We start from the raw sequence: 26981 nt of genomic DNA, 5'->3' as shown, positions 1-26981 counted from the left end.
TATCTATCTATCTATCTATCTATCTATCTATCTATCTATCCTATCACAATATCTATATCTATCTATCTATCTATCTATCTATCTATCTATCTATCTATCTATCTATCTATCTATCATATAGTGCCTTTCACACTATCTATCTATCTATCTATCTATCTATCTATCTATCTATCTATCTATCTATCTATCTATTATATAGTGCCTTTCACTCTATCTATCTATCTATCTATCTATCTATCTATCTATCTATCATATAGTGCCTTTCACACTATCTATCTATCTATCTATCTATCTATCTATCTATCTATCTATCTATCTATTATATAGTGCCTTTCACACTATCTATCTATCTATCTATCTATCTATCTATCTATCTATCTATCTATCTATATAGTGCCTTTCACACTATCTATCTATCTATCTATCTATCTATCTATCTATCTATCTATCTATCTATCTATCTATCTATCTATCTATCTACAATGGGAAACAAATACAGTTTTTGTTTTACATCCTCTCTGCTCGATCAGCTGCTGGCTTGCTGCTGCTGCTGCTGCTATGCCGTGTGATCTGCACTTCATCTCTCTTCTCTCCCAGACATCCTCAAACACTATTCGATCTCTTTTCACTTCTCCGTTATTTCTCCAAGTAATAAAGTACTTTGAGCTACATTTTTTTGTATGAAAATGTGCTATATAAATAAATGTTGTTGTTGCTGTTGTTTACTCTCATTTTTTAGACTTTTAATTTTCCTACTTCCATTATCTCTAACCTATTCTGCATGTGTATCACGGGACTTGCTTCCAAAGGTTGTAAATATGATGTGACTTGTCCGTTTCTGGGACGTGAAAGTGCCTCTCTGTCTCTCTTCAAAAGATCACGTCTTGTCGTCAGAAAAAGTCTTGTATCGTCAGAAGATTTTTTATTTGTAATAGAGAGATATTAATTTTTTAATTTTTGTTGTTGTGGATTTTATCCTTTATCTCTCCCACCAATACTGGTTTAGCATTTTTTTTTTTTTTGCAATAAACATTGGTGAGTTTACATTCAAGAGACTTTGTATTTTATGTGGGAGTTGGGGTACCTTGAGTGCCATCTGGCGTTGACCTACTAGCGGACACTGATCGGAGACAGTGTTTCATGACAGAAAGCTGAATGGTTTTGCACTCTGGACCCACTTCTCCCATGGTGGTCTCTCCCTCGCCTGCAGCCCAAAATCCCTTTGCAGAGTAGGTGGCTGAAATGAGGCCTCACACCAGTTTGTTGTTGGTTCTTCAGTAGTGGGTGGAGCTAAAAGACCCCTCCCCCTCTTGCATGACTAATCCACTTCAGACCGAGTATGGCAGACATTTACGGGATGCCCACTAATAACACTGCTGACCGCTGTGACCACACTTAAAAGCCCTGTGGATCCTTCCATCTTGTCATTTTTATCATCAAAAACTTTTTTGCTTTTTTTTAAGTTATTCCCAGGGGTCTACATTCTGCTTTATGGGAATGAACTTTTAATTAGCACCCAGGCCACACTTAACTGCACAGCAGGCTGTATGAAGTTGCATTAAAAATGTGCTGGAAAATAACCCTGTGGTGACCAGCGTTGCAAATAAAAATTATAAATGAGCAGCAATGCCTGGTCACTTGGGTTGAACGTTCTTGTCTCATTTTTTTAGCTGACATCCCGGGCAAAGTTATTTTATAACCAATTACACCGAGGCGTTTCTATTGGCTGCCGTTGAAAGCTTTGTGCCAGGGTCCCCCCCGAGTCCAAACTGTAGCTCTGCTGCCTGACAAACGTTCAACAGCCGTCAAGGGAGAGTCACGTCGCTTTAATGTGGCTGAGTGACAGCCAGCCTCCACCTAGCAAGGAGCCTTGTAATTGAGCGACGCCATCACGGACGCCATGTGCCCCTTGATTATCTTTACATTTTACCAGTTGGAATAGAATCACCTGGCCACAAATGTCTAAAGCAGCTGGTATGGAAAGTGGAAAAGACAAGGAGAAAGGGACAGTGGTGAGCAGAGATGACATGGCCTTTAATTATCACAATTGAAATTGTGAATATCTACCTTTATTTTAATGTAATGAGAGCACAAATAAAACTAAGAAATAATTATTACCTAAAGACAACCCTGTCTCTTCCTCTCTTTGTTTAAATATTTACCACGGGATCTATCTATCTATCTATCTATCTATCTATCTATCTATCTATCTATCTATCTATCTATCTATCTATCTATCTATTATATAGTGCCTTTCACATCTATCTATCTATCTATCTATCTATCCATTATATAGTGCCTTTCACATATCTATCTATCTATCTATCTATCTATCTATCTATCTATCTATCTACTTTGTATTATATAGATGTGAAAGGCACTATATAACATATAGATAGATAGATAGATAGATAGTGAAAGGCACTATATAATAGATAGATAGATAGATAGATAGATGATAGATGTGAGGCACTATGTATATAGATAGATAGATAGATAGATAGGAAAGGCACTATATAATTGATAGATAGATTTTAATTTACATCTATCTATCTATCTATCTATGTAAATTAAAATCTATCTATCAATTATATAGTGCCTTTCCTATCTATCTATCTACAGTATCTATCTATCGATCTATCTATTATATAGTGCCTTTCACACTATCTATCTATCTATCTATCTACTTTGTATTATATAGATGTGAAAGGCACTATATAACATATAGATAGATAGATAGATAGATAGATAGATAGATAGATAGATATGAAAGGCACTATATAATTGATAGATAGATTTTAATTTACATAGATAGATAGATAGATAGATAGTAAAATTATAATCTATCTATCAATTATGTAAATAAAATCTATCTATCAATTATATAGTGCCTTTCATATCTATCTATCTATCTATCTATCTATCTATCTATCTATCTATCTATCTATCTATCAATTATATAGTGCCTTTCCTATCTATCGATCTATCTATTATATAGTGTCTTTCATATCTATCTATCTATACATCTGTCTATTTATCTATCTATCTATCATATACCAGTGGCATTCATATCTGCCTCTCTGCCTGTCTGTCTGCCTGTCTGTCTGTCTTTCCATCTATCAGATTTTCAATTAAAGAGTAAAGTGACCAGGTAAGGAAGATTCATCTTCTTTCATTCTTTTGGTCTTTTCCAGGAATGGGTGACCGCCACAGATCTCTTGGTTTCCTTGAACAGGCTCAACACCTTCGGAGACGAGTTCTTCAAAGATCCCAAAGTCCTTCAAGCCTACTATTACGCTGTGTCAGACTTCTCAGTGGGTGGCAGGTACTGTTAAGTAAATCTGAATGTGGCCTTATCCCTTAGTTTCTGTAGTGCCAGGTATACTGAGCATGAATCCCAAAATGATTATCAACAACCATCTTACGTCAGTCTCGTGTCTGAACCTGATTGTCCACCAGCTTTGGGTATTAGTCAGGACCCTGCACTGGGCTGGAGGTAACACCATCACAGAGCCCACTCTCACACTCACCCACACTGGTAAATTTCAAGCTGCAATCCAATCTAAAGTGTGCCTCTTCCTTTAAGAAAGTGCAGATATTCTGAGAAAAACCACAAGGACAAGGGAACAATGGAAAAACCATACAGAATAAAGAATAAGCCCACCTACAGACCACTCATTGTTTTATTCATTCAGTTTCTGAACCAGCTCACTAAGAGTAAATCATTAATAAACACTGACTCTTTACTACCCCCATAAGTTATATTTTGTTTGTTTTTACCCCATGTCGTTTGTGATGATGCCTGTGAAAAAAAAAAGAATCTCTTCCCACTGGTACATCTTAGCATCTGCACGCCCAGTGTGGCGCGGCCCTTCATTCTGTTTGTCTGCTCTGCTTTCTTTTCAGGTGCAAATGCAACGGCCACGCGAGTGACTGTGTCCTCGATGAAAGAGGATGGCTGGTCTGCGACTGTCAGCACAACACTGCAGGTGTAGACTGTGACAAATGTCAGCCATTCTACCACGACAGGCCCTGGGCACGGGCAACTGCTGACTCAGCTAACGAGTGCCTGGGTAAGTATGTGCTGCCCACAGTTTCTGTACAGCTGAAGCAGCTACCCATCGTGAAAAACCGGACCCCTGTCCTAACACCAGCCGCCTACTAAGTCTCAGTCTGAACAAAAACTGCAGCGGCTCAGGCAGCAGATAGATTAACCCTTGAGTTTCTGGGGAGGACAAAAAGTACAAAGTGTGCAGGCCAGTAATGGAGACCACCTGCCCTGCGAACAACATGTCTCGACAGTGCAGCGCTTCTGAACAATGCCTTAAAGCCAACTTCTATTAATCTTTACTCTGTATAGTGCCCTTCACAAAATATTTTACAAAGTAAAGATTTTAAAATGCAATCGATTCTGTCTATGCCATTGTATCCCTTTGCAGGGTGACAGGGTGCCAGTGCCAACTTCAGCTGCATCTGGTAAAAGGCAGGACGTATTTATCTACTTATCAGTTAGTGCCTTTCATATCTATCTATCTATCTATCTATCTATCTATCTATCTATCTATCTATCTATCTATCTATCTATCTATCTATTATATAGTGCCTTTCACATCTATCTATCTATCTATCTATCTATCTATCTATCTATCTATCTATTATATAGTGCCTTTCAAATCTATCTGTCTATCTATTATATAGTGCCTTTCACATCTATCTATCTATCTATCTATCTATCTATCTATCTATCTATCTATCTATCTATCTATCTATCTATCTATTATATAGTGCCTTTCACATCTATCTATTTATCTATCTATCTATCTATCTATCTATCTATCTATCTATCTATCTATTATATAGTGCCTTTCAAATCTATCTATCTATCTATTATATAGTGCCTTTCAAATCTATCTGTCTATCTATTATATAGTGCCTTTCACATCTATCTATCTATCTATCTATCTATCTATCTATCTATCTATCTATCTATTATATAGTGCCTTTCACATCTATCTATCTATCTATCTATTATATAGTGCCTTTCCAATCTCTCTGTCTATCTATTATATAGTGCCTTTCACATCTATCTATCTATCTATCTATCTATCTATCTATCTATCTATCTATTATATAGTGCCTTTCACATCTATCTATCTATCTATTATATAGTGCCTTTCACACCTATCTATCTATCTATCTATCTATCTATCTATCTATCTATCTATTATATAGTGCCTTTCAAATCTATCTATCTATCTATCGTATAGTGCCTTTCACACCTATCTATCTATCTATCTATCTATCTATCTATCTATCTATCTATCTATGTATAATATAGTGCCTTTCCTATCTGGCTATCTGTTATAAAATGTCACATTCTTAAATTTCACCACAGCACACACTCATGGACAGTGCCTCACTCATTCACATGTTGCTCTTTAGCCTGTTCTGCACATGTTCTTTAGTTGTTTGTTCATTTATTTTTCACTCTAATAGCAGGTCATGATGGCAGGAATCTATCCTGGAATTATTAAGTGTATCGCAGGGACCAGCCTTGAAGGTTGGTAAAACATTGCAGGACACACTCGCTCATAATGAGTCCCCTTAGCGTTGTCAATTTACCTGACGTTCATATGTCCATTCATTTCATTTCAAATGTGCCAATTCCAGAGCAAGATCACTGGGCCAGGAATCTTCCCTATAATTATTGTGCGTAGGGAATAATAAGATGCCCATGCAGTGCAGGGCACACTCCTGCTCACTTGTCCTAGGAAGTTTTAGAGTTGCCAGTTAGCCTGATGTGCACAACTTCATTCATTCATTCATTCATTGGTGACTCTGGTACAATGTAACTGGGGCAGCTGGGTGGCAGTACATCACAAGACACCCTCATTCATAATGAGGCACGTTAAGCGTCATCTATTAATCTGACTGGCATATATTCAGTCGCTTGTTCATTCACTTCATCATTTTTTTCATACCTGCTTATTCCAATAAAACATCACTGGGTCAGGAATCTATCCCAGAATAATTGCACTTAAGGCACAATGAGATGCCCATGCAGTGTAAGGCACATTCCGGCACATTCCTACTGGAAGATTTTAGTGTTGCCAGTTGATGCCTGATGTGCATATCCTTATTCATCCATTCAATTCATTTCATCTTCTAATACAAGATCACTGGGGCAGCAGTTTATCCTGGCATTATCAGATGCAAATTAGGAACCAACTCTGAAGGGTGGCAGTATATTGCAGAACACACTCGCTCATCATGAGACACCTTGGAGTTTTCAATTAATCTGATATCCACATTATTCATTCATTTGTTCATTTTTCAGATCTGCTTATTCCAATACAAAATCATTGTGTTAGGAATCTAACCCAGCATTTTTGTGCTTAAGACTGGCACCTCCCTGGAATGGGATGCCAGTTCATCACAGGACACACTCACAGTCACTCACTCAGTTTTAGACAGGTCAGCTGCCCTGATATGAATGAACATCTTTAATTAATTGGTTGATGCATTCATTTATTTATTATTTTAATAAAAGGACACTGGGACAGCACTGCATTCTGGGTTTTTCAGGTGTAAGTACATCGCAGGACACACTCGCTCATAATGAGGCTTATTATAAATGACAATTAACCTGACATGAGTTCGTTCGTTCGTTCGTTCATTTTTCAAATCTGTTAACTCCAATACAGGAGCACTGGGTCAGGATTCTATCCCAGCATTACTGTGTTGTTTAAGCCTGGAGCCAACTGTGAATGAAGTGCCAGTACAGTGTAGGGCACACACAATTTAGCGATGCCAATTCACTCGAGATGCACGTCTTAATTAGTCCATTTAATTGTTCCGTCATTTTTCAAAACTGCTTTTTTGTTGTGATGGGTCAGTGGGGTCGAGGTCCTACGTTAGCAGCATATACTGTTCAGTGCTTTAATTTGGAGGCCTCACACCCCCTTTGTTACGTCTGCGACTCCATCACATAACAAGAGCACCACCTCTTCTAATGCTGTTGGGCTTTTTATAGTGCACTTCATCCTGGCAGGGCTTACTCAAATGTGTCCGTGTTTCCCTACTGTGTGTTGTGGTGGCACTTTGGATGGCAGACCATCTAAGACAAAAGACTTGGGGTGCTGCCGGAAGAGGTGTTGGGGGCACCTACCCTGTGTTCTGTGTTGGGACCCCAATGAGGTGACATTGTGCTGTGAAAACCGAGGTCCTGACTCACTGTGGTCAAAAACGATCCCTGGGCACCCTTTGCAAAGAGTCGGGAGTACCCCCAATGTCTTAGCTAAATTGCCCACCCATTCTGGTTCCCTAATCATCCCCTACCTTCATGAACTAATAGCTAATGTGTGGTGAGCACAATGGGGCACCAATGGCTGCCATCACATCCTAGCTCCCCACTCACTGTGTATAGCACTTTAGAAACGTAAAGAAGTATTATTATTATTAAATGAGAAGCCTCACCTGGTACATCAGAGTCCGATTACTGGACGTCCTGCACCTTTCCCAGTTACTGGACGTCCTGCCCCGTCACCTTCTGTCAGTAATGTGATTGTAGCGTTGACACCCTTGCAGTCGCTGAGGCTCACACTAGTTACAGTTATTCACTGATGGTGGGATGTCCTTCTGTTTGACCCTCACTAATAAATGTCCCATTAGTTCTGTGACCTGGAAACATCACATTACGCTTATTAATTTAGCGGATGCTTTTATCCAAATTGACTTGCATATCACACGTGCACAGAATACCTGCTTCGATATGTCAGCCAGTTCAGGGACTTCGCTTAGAGCCACACGGCAAGTCGGTGCTGAGGACTCCCATGACAGCAGCCTTACAGTCCACGCCAGTCACCCCCACACTTCCAATAATTCTAAATAAATGATCAGACCAGAGAGGGCTGGAGGACCACCGCCTCTTTACTGTTAGAGGTGCCAGCCCTTTCCATTTGTGTCTGTGTGTTCGTCACTTTAAAGTAACATCTGGGATGCCCTTTGCTAATTCACTTCAGAATTTTCAGCACGTCTATCGCCCGCTCTTATTCTCCATTTACTAAAAAGGTCTTTAGTCTCCACTCAGAGCTCTCACTGCTACGTCCTCTAATCAGCCTTGTCGCCCTCCTTGGGACTTTCTCTAGTGCTTCTTGGTCTTTTCTGTGAAATTGAAACCAAAACCACATGTATTACTCAAGGGTCCTCGCTAGCATGGGGTATAGCTTAAGTATAACTTCATTTGAACTGGACTCCACACATAGGGGGCGCTGTATAGCCTAACATCTTTCTCGATCAGGCTTGCCTTACTGCCGTGATGTAGACTTGTGGGTTGAAGGCTCAGATATGACAAAAAGAGTTGTCCGTGTTCTTCACCTGCCTGTCCAGATATGACTTTACTCTAAGCAGCCAGGCACCAACTACCACCTGCAGACCTCGGCCTACAGGATAGGAGCATGCGCTGGTTACAGCACGCTGCCACACCCGCCACACGATGAACCACCCAGATTGGGATCCGAGTGCCAGCTGTGTAACAGGTGACCCCTCAGCACCACATTAGGACAGTGTGAGGTTTTTTTGCAGTGGCTAGAGTGCCAGTCCTGCCACCAGCCCCCAAGTTTTCCCTATAAGTTGGGGGACCTGCTTGCAAATTCCTTACGAGGACAAAGCAATTGAAGATTAAGGGCCTTGCTCAAGGGCCCAACGGCGTACAGTCATTTGTAGGATTTGAACCGTAGACCCCTAACCTCAGAGACATGCAGCTTTTTTTTTTTTTTTTACTTCGCTCTTCATGCAGCTGGCAAGTCTTTTTTTGAAGAAGCCCATACTGTAACACAACAAGTTGTGGCAGCTCCATTACAACTCCCTAGTCCTTCTCATAAAGTGTGCATTTAACATTCAGACTTCCCACTGTGCCTTCACATTTAACATTTTTTACTTCCAACGCACTTTACGTTTATTTACTGTACATTAAATGGCATCTGCCACCAATCTTCCCAAGCCTAGATCTCATTTTCACATCTCTCCAGCATTTCTCATGCAGATGAAGTAAGTCGCTGAAATTCACACAATGATCAGTGGTGGGCATCAAAGCACTTACTTGGTAGAAGTTGTGTCAGCACTAGGAAGCACTGCTGGTGTGTCCTCTCTAGGGTTCAAACTTGAGCAAAACAGTTTGAAGAACCACAGAATGCCCCTTTCTACATCACTGGTACTGCCAAAGGGAATGGCACATGCCAATACAATTTGGCACCAGTAACATCACAAAAGTTGTTAGAATGTACTTGCCAAGAACATCCAACTGCCTTAGGAACTCCAGCTGCAGATTTCTCTTGGGGGTTTGATTCCTGCAGCCTTTCCATATATTGATATTCCCCTAAAGAAGAAAGGGTTAATTTTGGCGTTTCCTTCTCCTAGATGAGATTCGACCCAACGCTAATCGGCTCAATCTGCCTAAGACTCGTGGAGTGCGGGGGCATCCATCTCCCTCACAAGTGCACTTGCTCTTGCCCACTGCCCTGCCTGCATTGAACCAGCAGCCCCAACACTAACACTAATTAAAGCTTAACCCTTTGAACGTAAACCTGCAGAATAACAGAGCACATCTGACCACATCTTACTGCCACCCGCAAGCATGTGAATGACAGCAGCAGTTCTCTGATTCAAGCCAGTAGTTCTTATGTGTGTTTTATATACAGTATATATTTTTTATTATATAAACATGTATTTTCTTCATGTTCTGTTAAGACTTAATTCCAATTTGGTGCAAATAAAGTATATCTATCAATTATATAGTGCCTTTCATATCTATCTATCTATCTATCTATCTATCTATCTATCTATCTATCTATCTATCTATCTATCATAGGGTGCCTTTCATATATGTTGTGAAAGACAGGGCATGCTATCAAGCCCCAAACCACAGACACAACTGACATGCACACAGTCACAGGTTCACATAACACATTTTACACCTACAAATACCTTCCAAACAATCTAGAAAGTAAATGGATGGTGAATCCTTCCTTTATCCTCTTCTTCTCCCAACTCTTCTTCCTCCCATAGGTGTTGTCCTCTGCCTCCTGACTCCAACTTTCCTGAAGTGAGGCAAAGTGGCCCCCTTTAAACCAGACCTTTGAGGTACTTCAAATGTCGGCCCACAATCTGATGGATAGTTCCTCCTTGCAGTTCCCCCTGGTGGTAGGCAAGGTATACCACACAGCTATAGCATGGGACTACACTTCCCAGCATGCCTGTGAATTTTAAAGCAAAGGCAGTGACACACTGGAGGGCAGCACTTTTGTATTGGGGAATTATGTGTTCCAGGAAGGCCAACTCCTCTAACCCCTTCATCCTTCTGGCCTTCTATAGTGTCTTTAACATCTATCTATCTATCTATCTATCTATCTATCTATCTATCTATCTATCTATCTATCTATCTATCTATCTATCTATCTATCTATCTATCTATCTATCTATTATAGTGCCTTTCATATCTATCTATCTATCTATCTATCTATCTATCTATCTATCTATATATCTATCTATCTATCTATCTATCTATCTATCTATCTATCTATCTATCTATCTATCTATTATATAGTGCCTTTCTATCTATCTATCTATCTATATATGGTATCTATCTATCTATCTATCTATATGGTACCTAACTATCTATCTATCTATCTATCTATCTATCTATCTATCTATCTATCTATCTATCATGGCTGGGTGCAGGAATGACACTTCAGGATACAACAGAGAAGTTTTGGAGTGCCAACTGGATTGCCCCATTTATTGTGCGGAGACAGCAAATTCTAAACAAAAGATAAACAAAAAAAATGTTCATTGGTGTTTGTCCCTTCAGTGGGAATTTCAAAGAAAGGCAATAATAGCAGACATTTTAGTGGAGCTTCATCCGGTGAGTTGCTCTGGTCAGTAATGACGGTTCCTTCCAGGACACCTGGGATCTTATAATGGCTAGACTGGAAGGGGAGGGGCTAAATGTCTTCATTGGGTGCCTTCTTGGCACAGTGGGAAAAGATTGAAATGATAAAGTTAGCAGCAGCGCCCCCTGTTGTCACAGTGGCTTATTACATACTTCAACTGAGCCTGTGAGGAGGTCCTCTGATGTGTGAGCATGACACTATCTATTATATTGTGCCTTTCATTTCTATCTATTTATCTATCTATCTATCTATCTATCACATAGTGTCTTTCATATATAGTGCCTTTCGTAACTGTCTATCTATTGCTTTGGAACACAGAAGTTCCTACCACTGACGATTTGAGATGAATCACCAGCTCTCACTCCAATGAAATGCTCCAGATGTTCACACACTCCCATTTATCACAATGGCCAACAAGCCTTCTTTCGGTTATTACAGCCTGCAACTGCAGTGGGAGGTCCGAGGAGTGTGTGTTTGACGCTGAGCTGTACCGGAGCCAAGGACATGGTGGCCGATGTTTGAACTGCCGTGACAACACTGATGGTCCCAACTGTGAGCGCTGCCGGGATGGCTTCTACCGTACACACCCCAAGGACGTCTGTCACCCGTGTAACTGCAGCATTCTGGGTAAGATTGTAAGAGTCACCAATCTGCTGTCCCGCCATCGTTGTTTCTGAGATTCAAACATGTGGGCTGTGACGTCACCTTCAAGCTGACAGCCAAGTCAAGTTCTCATATTTGATAAATGAACAGAGTGACGGGGCAGTAGAGAGCTCCTCACGTGTGGCCTCCTGATGCAGATCTCCTCCAGCAGGCACTTCATATGATGACCAGATTACTGGATCAGTGGCTGCAAAGGGTGGAAATGTGTAACTCGAGGGCAGTCGATGGAAGGTCAAGTCTGAATTGTCCAAAGGAGGGGTTTGGACCTGCAAGTGTAGGTTGGCAGGGTCAGCCAGGAAGGTAGCTCTACCTTTAAAAGTAGGGTGGTGCTTATAGCGCACCAATCTTAAAAGCTTCTCCTGGCAAATAACACAAGAAGTTGATCCTTGTAATTAGTTATTTTAGCCCTCCTCATCCAAGCTAAGAAACCAAAGGTCATGCGCTCAAGTGGCCAGAGCTGCTATGACATCAATATATCAGTAGATGTGTCTCAATGTGGGTTCACCGTGCCAGCATTTTCTGGGTTGTGTAGTGCCACCCACTGCTAACAACAGCAACAACAACAATAACATTTATTTCTATAGCACATTGTCATACAAATAATGTAGCTCAAAGTGCTTTACATGATGAAAAAGAGAAAAAAGACAAAGAATTAAAGTAAGACAAATCTCATTAGCATAGAATAAAAGTAAGGTCCGATGGCCAGGGAGGACAGAAAAACAAAAAAAACTCCAGACAGCCATGAGACCACCCAGCCCCCTCTAGGCATTCTACCAAACATCAATGACCTCAGTACGTCCTCATGGTATTCAGGGTTCTCATGGAAGAACTTGATGATGATGGCCACAAAGACTTCTGGCCTTTAATCCATCAATGTAGGGACATCACAGTGCTTTGATTAGGTGGTGGTGGTGTAGATCGATACCACAGGAAACTGGGAAAAGAACAGAAGAGAGAGTAGGGGTTAGTACGGATTTTGGAGCCACTATGAATAATCATGATAATTAACTGAATATACAGAGCATCAGGATTAAATTAAAATGAAGCTCTGAGAAAGTCATGTTAAAGTAATGTGTTTTCAGCAGATTTTTAAAGTGCTCCACCGTATCAGCCTGGTGAATTTCTATTGGCAGTCAATTCCAGATTTGAGGTGCAGAATAGCAGAAGGCCCCCCGCCCGCCTCGCCACTTCTTTTAAGTTTAGCTCTTGGAGTTCTAAGCAGACCCTCATTTGAAGATCTCAGGTTACGATTTGGAGTGTAAGGTGAAATACACTCTGATATATAAGATGGAGCAGATTATTTAAGGCTTTGTAAACTATAAGCAGGATTTAAGGGGACAGGCATTCCTATATATAGGAAGGACCAAAAGAGCCTAAGGCTTTAAACACCATTAGTAGTATTTTAAAGTCAATTCTGAATGACACAGGTAACCAGTGTAGTGACACTCAGACTGGTGTGATGTGCTCAGATTTTCTTTTCTTAGTTAGGATTCAAGCAGCCGCATTCTGCACTCGTTGCAATCGATTGATGTCTTTTTTGGGTGGTCCTGAGAGGAGTGCGTTACAGTAATCTAGTCGACTGAAAACAAAAGCGTGAACTCATTTCTCAGCCTCTTTCAACGATATAAGAGGCCTAACATTTGCCATATTTCTTAAGCGAAAAAATGCTGTCCTAGTGATCTGATTAAGATGTGATTTAAAATTCAGGTCAGAGTCAACAGTTACCCCTAAATTCTTTACCTCCGTCTTGACTTGTAATCCTAATGCATCAAGTTTATTTCTAATAGCCTCATTATATCTATTATTGCCAATCACTAAAATTTCTGTTTTCTCTTTATTTAGCTTGAGAAAATGACTACTCATCCATTCAGAAACACAAGTAAGACATTGTGATAGTGAAACAACAGAGTCGAGGTCATCAGGTGCTATTGATAAGTACAGCTGTGTGTCGTCAGCATAACTGTGGTAGCTCACGTTATGCCCCGAGATAATCTGACCTGACGGAAGCATGTAAATCAAAAAGAGCAGCAGACCCAGGAGAGAGCCTTGTGGACCACCATATAGAATATCAGGGGTCTTTGAAGTATAATTACCACAACTAACAAAGAATTTTCTACCTGCCAGGTAGATTCAAACCAATTTAAGACCCTGCCAGAGAGGCCCACCCACTGACTAAGGCGATTTCTAAGAATATTCTGATCAATGGTATCAAATGCGGCCCTCAGATCTAAGAGGATGAGAACAGATAGACGCCCTCTGTCTACATTTACCCGCAAGTCATTGACTACTTTAACGAGTGCACTTTCTGTGCCGTGGTTTGTTCTGAAACCCGACTGAAACTTATCAACAATAGCATGACGTACTACTTAATGTGTGGACCTTTTATTATCATTTAACATAATTTCTCAATGTTTCCATTTTCTGATCTTACAGAGTTATGGGAATCCCCATCCTTATCCCAGGAACATTGTGTGCAGGCATTGACCCAGGGTCTACTCCTGCATTGCACCTCCAATTGTTTGGGTGGGCTCCTACACACCCCCCAACATTGCAACAGGAAAAGCAGGTTTGGAGAGTTGGATGGATGGAAAATCTGACACCCATCTGAATGTTTTTCGGTTTAAGCGAAGGTTGAATTTGGCTGGCAGAAGCTCATGTTTGAACCCCCCGGGTGTATGAGTGGCCAACACGAAGTGCCCGACTTTATGGACATTTTCCTGGCCGACTTTATGGACATTAACCCTGTCTTTGGACAACGTGTCGCTCTCTCCCACTTTTCATTTTCACCCTTGAACGGCATCTTTTCTTTCCTGGCACGATCTTTAAAATGACAAAGTTGCTCTTCCCTTTGTCTAGGATCCACGAGCCTTCAGTGTGACAGTGACGGACGCTGTGTCTGCAAAGCCAACGTGACTGGAGAGAAATGTGACCGCTGCCAGCCGGGACATCACTCACTCTCGGCGTCCGGCTGCCGGTAATAAAATGAGTCCTCACGCCCGGGAACAGTCGGGGGGTCAGGCAGGCGGCTTTAGCTGGCTTTATAAATTCAATAGGGGGAAAAGGGGGCTGGGGGAAGCATGGAAGCAAACCACCATGGGACTCTGTAATTGACTTGATTTGCTGGCAGCCGCCGTTGTGCCACATAGCAGGCCCGGCTGTTCCTCGGTCCATAACAGACGTGTTGTCATTAACCCAACTGTTTTGTCCCCATGACCAGGCAGTGTGACTGCCACCCAGTAGGCACCACAGGCTTCTGCAGCCCACTTAATGGACAGTGCCTCTGTAAGAAGAACGTGGAGGGCTACACCTGTGACAGGTACCATCAATCTTGAATGTTCAGATGATTGTTATGCCTGATGTGACCCTCTTGCTCCTCTTTTGTTTAAATTTCTCCAGCTCAGCTGAAGTGGACACCAATGACTGGGGGGTTTAAGTGTTACTTATAATAATATTATTGTATGTGGGTGGGTGCCTAGTGATGGTGGGCACTATGTAATAGTAATTAGTCTCTGCCAAGTAAAATTTGGATGTGTTGAGTTTTTACCCAAGTCACCTTAAAACAGCATTTCTCAACCTTTAAGTATTTGCAACCCAAGTTTTCATAACAGTTTTAATTGCCCCCCCCCTAACAATTTTTTTGAAATGTAGATTCATATTTTATTATACAGTGGTGTGAAAAACTATTTGCCCCCTTCCTGATTTCTTATTCTTTTGCATGTTTGTCACACAAAATGTTTCTGATCATCAAACACATTTAACCATTAGTCAAATATAACACAAGTAAACACAAAATGCAGTTTTTAAATGATGGTTTTTATTATTTAGGGAGAAAAAAAATCCAAACCTACATGGCCCTGTGTGAAAAAGTAATTGCCCCCTGAACCTAATAACTGGTTGGGCCACCCTTAGCAGCAATAACTGCAATCAAGCGTTATGATAACTTGCAATGAGTCTTTTACAGCACTCTGGAGGAATTTTGGCCCACTCATCTTTGCAGAATTGTTGTAATTCAGCTTTATTTGAGGGTTTTCTAGCATGAACCGCCTTTTTAAGGTCATGCCATAGCATCTCAATTGGATTCAGGTCAGGACTTTGACTAGGCCACTCCAAAGTCTTCATTTTGTTTTTCTTCAGCCATTCAGAGGTGGATTTGCTGGTGTGTTTTGGGTCATTGTCCTGTTGCAGCACCCAAGATCGCTTCAGCTTGAGTTGATGAACAGATGGCGGACATTCTCCTTCAGGATTTTTGGTAGACAGTAGAATTCATGGTTCCATCTATCACAGCAAGCCTTCCAGGTCCTGAAGCAGCAAAACAACCCCAGACCATCACACTACCACCACCATATTTTACTGTTGGTATGATGTGCTTTTTCTGAAATGCTGTGTTCCTTTTACGCCAGATGTAACGGACATTTGCCTTCCAAAAGTTCAACTTTTGTCTCATCAGTCCACAAGGTATTTTCCCAAAAGTCTTGGCAATCATTGAGATGTTTCTTAGCAAAATTGAGACAAGCCCTAATGTTCTTTTTGCTTAACAGTGGTTTGCATCTTGGAAATCTGCCATGCAGGCCATTTTTGCCCAGTCTCTTTCTTATGGTGGAGTCGTGAACACTGACCTTAATTGAGGCAAGTGAGGCCTGCAGTTCTTTAGACGTTGTCCTGGGGTCTTTTGTGACCTCTCGGATGAGTCGCTCTGCGCTCTTGGGGTAATTTTGGTCGGCCGCCACTCCTGGGAAGGTTCACCACTGTTCCATGTTTTTGCCATTTGTGGATAATGGCTCTCACTGTGGTTCACTGGAGTCCCAAAGCTTTAGAAATGGCTTTATAACCTTTACCAGACTGATAGATCTCAATTACTTCTGTTCTCATTTGTTCCTGAATTTCTTTGGATCTTGGCATGATGTCTAGCTTTTGAGGTGCTTTTGGTCTACTTCTCTGTGTCAGGCAGCTCCTATTGAAGTGATTTCTTGATTGAAACAGGTGTGGCAGTAATCAGGCCTGGGGGTGGCTACGGAAATTGAACTCAGGTGTGATACACCACAGTTAGGTGATTTTTGAACAAGGGGCAATTACTTTTTCACACAGGGCCATGTAGGTTTGGATTTTTTTTCTCCCTAAATAATAAAACCATCATTTAAAAACTGCATTTTGTGTTTACTTGTGTTATATTTGACTAATGGTTAAATGTGTTTGATGATCAGAAACATTTTGTGTGACAAACAGGCAAAAGAATAAGAAATCAGGAAGGGGGCAAATAGTTTTTCACACCACTGTACCTACTTAACTTTTATCGACATTTCTCTATTTCTATATTTATTTTTCTAGTATCAGAATGTAGTTTATGGTAATTTGTTTTGGTTTCAACAGATTTTTTTTTCATATTTTTGATTCTTGTTTTCTTTTTTTCACATCTTCGCACACACCCCCTTTTTGTTTCTTCACACCCCTCTAGGGGGGTCCGCCCCACAGGTTGAGAACCACTGCCTTAAAAGATCAAGAAGAGATAATTAGAGAAAGAGACAATGGGAGTCTGGCTTTGAGTGTGATTTTGACCCACCAGCCCCTAAATATGATCACCCTGGATGCTCTTCCTGAGAAGAACTGCAGGATAACGTCAAACCATCTGTCCGAAGATTAAAGCTCAACCAAAAGTGGGCCTTGCGACATGGCAATGGCCCTAAACCTACCAGCAAATCCACCAAGGAATGACTGAAAATAAATGGAGAGAATGGAAGATTTTGGAATGGCCAAGTCACAAGCTAATCAAGGCCAGGAAATGAAGACGGGATCCTTCCAAACCAGCAAATGAAGTGATGGGTCAAGCACATCCTCCAATACACTACGACACAGGGCTAAGGTCTTGAGTTGATGAAGGCCTAGCTTAGCCCACCTGGTTTTTTATTCTTAAGTGGGATGTGAAGTCCACAACGCGATGGCCTATCTTAACCTCTGAATATAAAATCATCATATTATGCGATATCAGTCAGTCAGTCATTATGCAACCCACTATATCCTAACAAATGGTCATGGGGAACTGCTGGAGACAATCCCAGCCAACACAGAGCGCAAGGCAGGAGCAAATCCCAGGCAGGGCGCCAGCCCACCACTGGGCACACACACCCGTACACTAGGGACAGTTTAGGATCGCCAATGCACCTAACCTGCATGTCTTTGGACTGTGGGAGGAAACCCACGCTGACACGGGGAGAACATGCAAACTCCACGCAGGGAGGACCCGGGAAGCGAACCACCCAGGTCTCCTAACTGCGAGGCAGCAGCGCTACCCACTGCACCACCATGCCGCCCTAAGTGATATCATCTACTGTTAAATTCTGCTCCATACTTGTAATACCTCTTTGGGTTAGCAATGAAGTATTACAATGATGGTGATGTGCAGATGTCCATTGTCAAATAAACAGACAAATGCCACAGAAAAGGTTTGGGGAAGCCACCCATATACAAAGTACTTGAAATATGGCTGCAAAGTAGGCACTTAGATGCGACTTGTGTACAGACTCGAGTCCAAAACAGAACCGACTAGGACAGTGGTGTTCTCAACCTGTGGGGGTCCCCCTAGAGGGGTGCGAAATAACAAAAAGGGGGGGTGCAAAGATGTGAAAAAAAGAAAACAAGAATCGAAAATATGAAAAAAAACATCTGTTGAAACCAAAACAAATTAAACTACATCCTGATACTAGAACAATAAATATAGAGTTAGATAAATGTCGATAAAAGTAGGTATAATAAAATATGCATCTACATTTCAAAAAAATTGTTAGGGGGGGCGCAATTAAAACAGTTATGAAAACTCGGGTCGCAAATACTTAAAGGTTGTGAAACGCTGGACTAGGATGAAACAAAATGGCGGTTTTATGGTCAAGCAGAGGACGTGAGGTCAGCAGAATCTAAACCGGAAATAAGGTCATTGGGTCGGAAACGGAAGTGATGTCGTCAGGGCCTGGACTGGAAGTGACGTCATCGGGGACAGGCGGGATTTCTCCTAATTGCTCTGCAGAGGAAAGAAAGAAAGGGTTAGTGCACTCTGCCACCCCCTGGTCTGGCGTGGTATTGCCCTCACTTGAGCCCTTTATCTGCCTCCCATGCGCACGTGTGTGACTCCATCATCAGTGATTTTAGTTATTCACTTTAAGGACAAGCTATATTCTTTTTTTTTTCCCCCCACTGTACAGATGCAAGCCTGGAACCTTCAACTTGGACCCTGAGAACCTCGCGGGCTGCACAGAGTGCTTCTGCCATGGACATTCGGCCATCTGCCAGTCGGCACCGGGGTACTCTGTATACAGGATCGCTTCAAACTTCACAGAAGGTCAGTAGAAAACAAGGGTTAGAGACTTCATAGCCGTAACAGAGGACAACACATGGAAGCCCAGGCAGTCTCAACTGCAGCCTGCCACTCCAAAATAGCAAATCAACAAGTGCCATTGGTTGGAGTGATCACCCAATGAGGATGTGGAATTGGCAAAGTGTCCGGCTTGCCCCCAAGACTGGAAAGCAAAGGTGTGGCACAGGCTGAATGTCTAACAGGGTCATGAAGAAGTGGTGTGGCCTTGGTTGATGTCACCTGACCCTCATCAAAGTGGGCAGCCCGCCATTCGAGACCACTAATGTTAGAAGTTCACCATGAAACAGTAAAAACAAGTGACGTCAGCTTGTCATGGTTTACCTGGCGTTTTGTTCCTGGATCATATACCGTTTTCCATAATTTATGATTTTTATGTATATTATGTTGCATATTTTGTTATTCAAAGTACAGTCGTGTGAAAAAGTAAGTGCACCCCCTTTTTTTACATGCAGTGTGTGGACATATTAACATTTGATCCTCATTTAAACTGTATCTATAGATAAAGGTGATGTAATGTAACAAACATCAGGCCACATTTGCATTTCATAGTCCGTTGTATAATTGAAATAGACGGAAATGCAAATTTCACACTTGGAAAAAATTTAAGTCCACCCCTCCATTTATCACAACCTCAAATTAGAATTGCGTGCACCAGACCAGAGTGTCATAAGTGAGGGTCCTGTCTGATTAAAACCTCTGACATTTAGCTTGTTGTTGAGGTGAGAGTCACTCTCAGGACTTCAGAAAGAAAGTTCTGGATGCCTGTGAGACTGGGAAGGGGTTTAAGAAGGTCTACAAGCAACTGGAAATCAACCCTTCCACTGTCCAGAAGATCATCCACAAATTTCAAAGATTTCAAACAACTGCCAGTGTGTTCAGGCCTGGTCAACCCAGCAAATTCAGCCTGAGAATAGAACTTCAAGATTCTGAAAGGAGTCTCTAAGAACCCCCAAATTCATCATGGGACCTAAGCTGTGCAAGTAGGAGGCCATTGCTGTCTAGAAATAACATCAGGTTTGTTCATCAACACCTACACAAAGACCAGGACACCTGGAACAATCAAAGACATGTCCAAGGTAGAGTGATTTGGCCACAGTACCAGAAGAAATGTTGGGTGAAAACCAAAGACTGTATATGAGCAGAAGAACCTGACAGCAAACATAAAACAAGGTGGTGAAAACGTCCAGGTTTGGGGCTACTTTGCTACATCAGGGCCTGGGAAGCTCACCATCACCTGCATCCACCAGGAATTCTTCATCGTACCAGAAGGTGCTCGAGATTAATGTGAAACCATCTGTCCGAAGATTGAAGCTCATCTGAAAGTGTGCCTTGCGACATGACAATGATGCTAAACCTACCAGGAAATCCACCAAGGAATGGCTGAAAATAAAGAAATGGAGGTTTTTTGGAATGGCCAAGTCACAAGCTAATCAAGACCAGAAAATGAAGTTTGGACCCTTCCAAACCAGCAAATGAAGTGATGGGTCAAGCACAGCCTCCAGTACACTACGACACAGGGCAAAGGTCTTGAGTTGATGAAGACCTAGCTTAGCCCACCTTGTTTCTCATTCTCAAGTGGGATGTCAAGTCCACAATGCGATGGCCTATCTTAGCCTCTGAATATGAAACTTACCTGAGTGAGGCCCACCTTGGAAGATGAAGGTCAGGAGAGCCTGAGCAAAATCATTGACTGACCAGGTAGGTGAAGTGTGGCCTTTGGGAGGCTGAATTCATGAAATGAAGACAGAGCTGCCCAGCTCCTCGATGGCTTTTCCTACATGGCCATAAATATAGAACAAGCAGTAGTCAGGGTGGTTCCACCTTCACCCTGCAGGCAGCTTTGGATTAGGCCTATCTAGACCTCTCGTTTCCTCAGACGTTTTGTTGGCTCAACTCTTCACTGGTATCTGTTTGGTGTACAGGCAACAAGGTGGTGCTGGGGGTGAAAAGCTCTGCCCCCTTCTGGACTGACATGTCATTGCACTGAATCACCAAGCTGCCAGCAGGCCCACAGTAGTCAAGTCCCAACTCCAAACATCTCTGTGAGGAGCCTAGAGGAACAAAAGCCAACTTCATTATATCCTAACTTTGATAATCTTCAATTTTAGGAGCGGATGGCTGGTTGAGCGAGCGGGCAGATGGGAGCGAATCTCTGCTTGTGTGGAACGAAGGTGGGCTTCATTTAAACACAAGTGGAGAAGATCAACCTGGATTCTTCAAAGCACCAGGTATGTTACTAGGGTGGGTCGAGAGGAATGTGAATGGGTGCAAGAGATGAAGCTGCTGGAGTTCACTACCCTGGGCCCAAAACCCTGTAATTGGGGCTAAAGACCCCCTCTTCATTTAAAGTAAGTCAGGCACAGGCGGAAGCAAGTTCAAATGAAAGGACAAAGACCTCCATGAAGTGATGATGCTCTGAATACACTGAGGACTTTAGGATAGGAAAGAGTATGAAAGGCGCTATATGGAAAATCTGAGAAAATTTAAACACAAACAGCCAGGCTTGTCTTTCCCGCTGATATCACGAGGTTGTTGGCCTCGTCACCTCAAGGACGTGTCATTCCAGTCACTCCCATTCACTGGCCATTTTCTTAGCATTGTCCACGCGCTTTCTGAAAATACTTTATTCTGTGCCATCTTGGACAAGCCTGAAATCATCCAGCATGTCTAATACAGCGCCTGCATTTCTGTGGAAGTTAAACACCATGGAATCCCAGTGGATTTAATTTGGCTGTTTTGTCACTGATCAGCAGAAATGACTTCAACGTCAAAGTGAAAGAAGATCTCTGCAAAGTGGGCTAGAGGAGCGGCCTTGTGGGGCCAGCAGAAGACTGAGAGAGGTGGAAAAATGCAATAAACTTACTTACTTACTTACTTACTTATGAGGGACGTTCAAAAAGTTTCTGCACTTTTTTTAAACTCTACTTGTTAAGACTTTCAAAAATAAATGGCATCGCTTTTCTTCATAGTCACCTTCCTTTGCGATGTAACTGCAGGTTCGCAGCCCCGCCGTGTTAACCCGTCAATCGGGTGATATGGAGGACATTCTAACCCGGCCACCAGCCTGGCACCCGTCACTGCCTGCTTGCCCTGTCTGTGTGTATTGAAGTGGTTGTTCCCATTTGAATAAACGCCATAGCATATCCTGTTTTGATTGGAATAAAGTTGGTTTTCCTCATGCCTTTGGACATCACAGTATAAAATTAAGCCGTGTGGTTAAATGTTTCGACGTGTGGGTAGTCAGCAAAATGAGCTAAAATACTGAATATAGTGAAGCATTTGTCAGCGCCACCAAGCTTGGTTTCTTCGTTCATTCCCTCTGTGCTAAACTGGTATAAAATATAAAAGAGCGGAAACTTTTTGAACATCCCTCGTAATTTGTCCAACCAGTGCCAGAAGTGGAAAAAATGCAAGCCCTGGAACTCTTCTAAGAAATCTGAATTCAAAATAATCAAGAGAAGATTCTATACTGTCCAGAATTGCTGACATTAGATCAGAGAAAGGGAGACCCCCTTGGAGTTTCGAGCATCAACATCTACTGACGTTAGATCAGAGAAGGGAGACCCCCTTGGAGTTTCGAGCATCAACATCTACCGACGTTAGATGGGACATACGGCTCCGCCGCATTCCGAGCATCCACATTTACAAACATTAGACCAGAGAGTAGGAAATACCCTTGAAGTTTCGAGCATCCTGATTTAGTAACCTTTAGATCAGAGGCAGGGGTCTTTCTTCACATTTTGGAGGTCGATATTTACTAACATTAGGCCAGAGACCTGGAGCTGAGCTGGGAGTTTGGTAGTAAATGGACTCACTGGTTTAGAAATTGACTGACTAGAAATGAAGTAATGGCCGGCAGCTGGAGGGGTTATCTTTGCAAAATAATCCATCCATTATCCAACCAGCTATATCCCAACTACAGGGTCGCGGGGGTCTGCTGGAGCCAATCCCAGTCAATACAGGGCGCAAGGCAGGAAACAAACTCCGGGCAGGGCGCACACACACACACCAAGCACACACCAGAGACATTTTAAGAATAACCAATGCACCTAACCTGCATGTCTTTGGACTGTGGGAGGAAACCACGCGGACACGGGGAGAACATACAAACTCCACGCAGGGAGGACCCAGGAAGCAAACCGACAGGTCTTCTAACTGCAAGGCAGCAGCGCTACCCACTGTGCCACCATGCCGCCCTTGCAAAATAATGCAATAATTATTGAAAAACTAGGGGGCTCCACCCTCTGCTCGCTTCGCTTGCCCACCCCCGGGTTTGGTTTACCAGATATACCATTTAAAGAGATTGTTAGTTTCATGGGAATTGTTACATATGCCCTATTTTCACTGTTACTTTACTGTAAACTTTTGTATAGTCGACCCTCGATATATACGACCGGCCTGGCATGCAAACAACTAGGTTTACGACCAGATTTTTTGTTTTGAAGTACAGTAATCCCTCGCTACTTCGCGGTTCACTTTTCGCGGATTCACGACTTCGCGGGTTTTTAAATATAGTAGTAGTACTTCCTAGTCTAAGAACAACAAAACAAGTTCAATGACTAACACGGGCTGTGATTGGTTCATGGGAGGGAGACGACAAATCACAGCTTCCCGCTTTCTAATCGGGCCCGTGATTGGTGCTTTGACTGATGCCCAGATCCCACAGCACCTCCCCTTGTCTCTCTGTCGCGGCCATTTCGCTTCAAGCTTTCTCGCCGAGCGGTTTACTTTACACTGTACTGTGTGTGATTTTTTTGTGGTTTCTTTGTGTTGAACTTCGCTTCAATTTTCACTCCCTGCAATGGCTCCCAAACGTGCTCCTTCTTCCAAGGCTGGTGCTGAGCCTAAACGCCAACGAAGAATGATGACGATCGCTGAGAAGGTGAAACTTCTGGATATGTTGAAGGAAGGGAGAACGTCCGCGGCTGTGGCTGCAGACTGGCTAAGGATCTGCAAGAGCGGTCACAGGAATGGGACGACGATATGGTTTGATCGGTCCAGTTTTGCAACAAGGTCGACGACGTCACGACCGCCTACAAGCTGCTCTTCGACAGGAAAAAGAAGCAGCGGCAGCAGCTGCCGATCACAATGTTTTTGCAGCCTCACAAAAAAGAGCCAGTTCCTACGACTACTACGGATACACCTTCGGAAACCGTGGAAGAGGTGCAACAGGAAATGGCACCGCCGTCTGAAGAGACGTAAAATACAGTCATCGGCTGCACAGTAAAAGTCATCATCACCTTCATCGTCATCATTTTTACTGCACAGCATATTCATCACCATCATCACGTCATATACAGTATAGGTACGTGTCCTTCGCTATACAGTAACTGTAAGCTTATCTACCGATTTCATATTGCTTAACAGTTGTCCCTGTTATTAATAGAGTAAAGGGTGGGTTGTAAACAGTACAGGGAGGGTTTAAAAACGTCCAAATACACGTTAAGTTATTAAATAAATATGGTGTTCCTACTTCACGGAAATTCAGTTATTGCGGCCAGCCTTGGAAACTATCTCCCGCGATAAACGAGGGATTACTGTACAACCAACATCTTGAGTTACAACCCGAATGCGGTCACGTGTATCCTGTGGAACAGGCCCTGGCCACAGACAGACGGACATCGTTTTGCACCCAACACACACGTTTATTTCCACCACCACTATATACAATATTTACAAACTTTAGTGCACGTCCCAGTGCCTCCAGCACCGATCCCCCAAAAGTCCGGGCCTTTCACAGTCTTTTATGCCTTTCTTCTGGCGGCCCCTTTTATACCAACCCGGATGGGCGCCAGCTGCTTCCCGGCACTCCTCCAAGGACACGCCCCCGTGTGGCAGAAGTGCCAGCTGCGCACCCGGAAGCAGTCCGGGTGTCCCCATTCTTCTTCCCCCCAGCACTTCTGCCACACCCGGGGTTCTTCAGGCACGGGGGTGCCGCCTGGCGGTGGCCATGGGCCCCTACAGGGTTGGGCTTCCAACAAAACCAGGGGGGTCGCCCCCTCGTGGTCGAGAGGAGGCACCAGCCCTCCTCCAGTCCCCTCGGGCATCCCGGCTGGGCACGTGACAATCCGCTTGTGCGATTGTAAACAAATAGCCGAGAGCATTCGTAAGCGTCAGTTGGAGCTCAGATACGTGTGTCTGTGGACATAATTTCGGTCAGTGCAGTACTTTATATCATTTATTTCAATAATTGCTATCAAAATGGCCCCAAAAAAGCTAGAAAAGAAGCTAAGGAAGGAAGAGAAGGGAACGAAGGTAAAGAAAGCGATCACAATCGAAATAAAGAAGGAAATTGTGCGGAAATATGAGAGTGCCGTCCGTGTGACCGATCTCACTAATATGTACGGCATGTCAAAATCCACCATCTCGACAATTTTACAAAGAAAAGATTTGTATAAGGAAGCTAGTGTTGCTAAAGGTGTTACTCAAATTAGTAAGTCACGATCAACAGTGTTAGACGAGGTAGAAAAGCAATTAGTGTGGATAAACGAAAGGCAGATGGCAGATGATAGGCTATCTGAGTTGATAACTTGTGAAAAAGCTAGGGCTGGAAATGCAGATCTGTTAAAAGCACGGGTGTTGAACTCTGGCCCTGGAGGGCCGCAGTGGCTGCAGGTTTTCATTCTAACCGTCTTCTTCATTAGCGACCCGTTTTTGCTGCTAATTATCTTCTTTTGCCTTAGCTTTAATTAACTTGACTCAGGCCCCTTAGTTGTCTCTTTTTCCTTAATCAGCAACCAAATAATAATGAGACACAAAACGAGCCGTCACCTGGCCAGCTCACCTGTGCCTATCACGCAATATCTGAAAATAAAGAAAGGTGAAGGTAGGCCTCTCAGGTCCCCAAAACATTTTGGCAGTGATCTTAGAAAAAACAGAAAAATCAATGCTTTTGGAAATGAGAGCGGCAACAGGCCATGGAATTCATTAATGGGTTTAATTAACAGCAAGAATCAGCTTCTCATTAAGGGATTGGTTGGAGTGAAATTGGTTGCAGTTTGAAATCCCAGTTTAGCTGGTCATCTGTTGGCCCGTTTCACATCTCATTTCTGTTTGGCTGTCATTTAAAGAAGAAAGAAATCAATTCAGAGGACTGAATCCTCCAAAACAGGGTTATTAAAATTAAGGAGTGCATTAGCAGTGAAAACTGCTTGCTGGTTAGTAAAAGGTTTAGAATGAATACTTGCAGCCACTGCGGCCCTCCAGGCCTGGCGTTCGACACTCCTCCGTTATAAAGGATAAGCCATCAACAAGTGATAGTGGTGAAACATTTTGTGCCAGTAAGGGGTGGTTTCACAATTTTAAAGCGAGAACTGGGATTCATAGCGTAGTTAGGCATGGTGAAGCAGCCAGTGCTGATAAAAGGGCTGCCAAAAATTACATAAAGGACATCCTGAAAAAATGGACAGAGCTACAAACATTTGAAGAGACGACCCACCCAGACAGAGAAAAAGCAAATTGTTGCATTAACTTTCTTAATGACAATGTCATGTCATACTGCAGAACTGTGTTGAAGAAAAGACAGAAACAGACGACCTTAGACCAGTTTTTATTTCCGAAAAGGCTGAGACCTAGTGAGCCAGAAGCAGGTCCTAGTGGGCTACAGCCTCTCCCAAGGAGAGAAAGGACACCAGAGAGCCAGGGTCCTGATGTTCTTATGGAAGGGGGCTCTCCTTCCAAACAATAACCACCTTCCATTTCATTCTCCTCCTCCTCCATTCCTGCAAGCCAAAGATGTCAACATAAATGGTGAGTACGGTATGAAATCGTATTGTACTGTTTCTGGGAGGTTAGGCACTTATTAAAACTTTTTGGTTAGTACATTAGAAAAATTATTGGTGTTTTTCGTAACTTATGCACCTTCTACAACCCTTTTTTATTATGAAAAGGTTAAGTAAGTGTTGCTATGGGAGGTTCAGAACTCATTATGGGTATTTCCATTATTTCTTATGGGAAAAAACAGTCTTGACTTACAACCAGCCCTCGCGAACGAACTGAGTTTGTAA

The 26981-nt window shown here is 42.6% G+C and overlaps 1 protein-coding gene across 1 annotated transcript in view; it reads left to right on the top strand.

The window, feature by feature from the left end:
- Positions 1 to 26981, top strand: part of lamc3 (laminin, gamma 3) — a 220913-nt gene that overhangs the window by 89609 nt on the left and 104323 nt on the right. Inside the window, exons 3-9 of the mRNA XM_039764395.1 lie at positions 3195 to 3325; positions 3907 to 4073; positions 11388 to 11576; positions 14469 to 14586; positions 14830 to 14928; positions 18803 to 18939; positions 21084 to 21203. Coding sequence (XP_039620329.1) covers positions 3195 to 3325; positions 3907 to 4073; positions 11388 to 11576; positions 14469 to 14586; positions 14830 to 14928; positions 18803 to 18939; positions 21084 to 21203 — 961 coding nt within the window. The remainder of the gene's footprint in view (positions 1 to 3194; positions 3326 to 3906; positions 4074 to 11387; positions 11577 to 14468; positions 14587 to 14829; positions 14929 to 18802; positions 18940 to 21083; positions 21204 to 26981) is intronic.

This window comes from Polypterus senegalus, chromosome 9 (genome assembly GCF_016835505.1).
Source record: "Polypterus senegalus isolate Bchr_013 chromosome 9, ASM1683550v1, whole genome shotgun sequence".
NCBI lineage: Eukaryota > Metazoa > Chordata > Cladistia > Polypteriformes > Polypteridae > Polypterus > Polypterus senegalus.
Note: the sequence above shows the minus strand (reverse complement) of the source record. Positions and strands in the feature narration are given on the sequence as shown.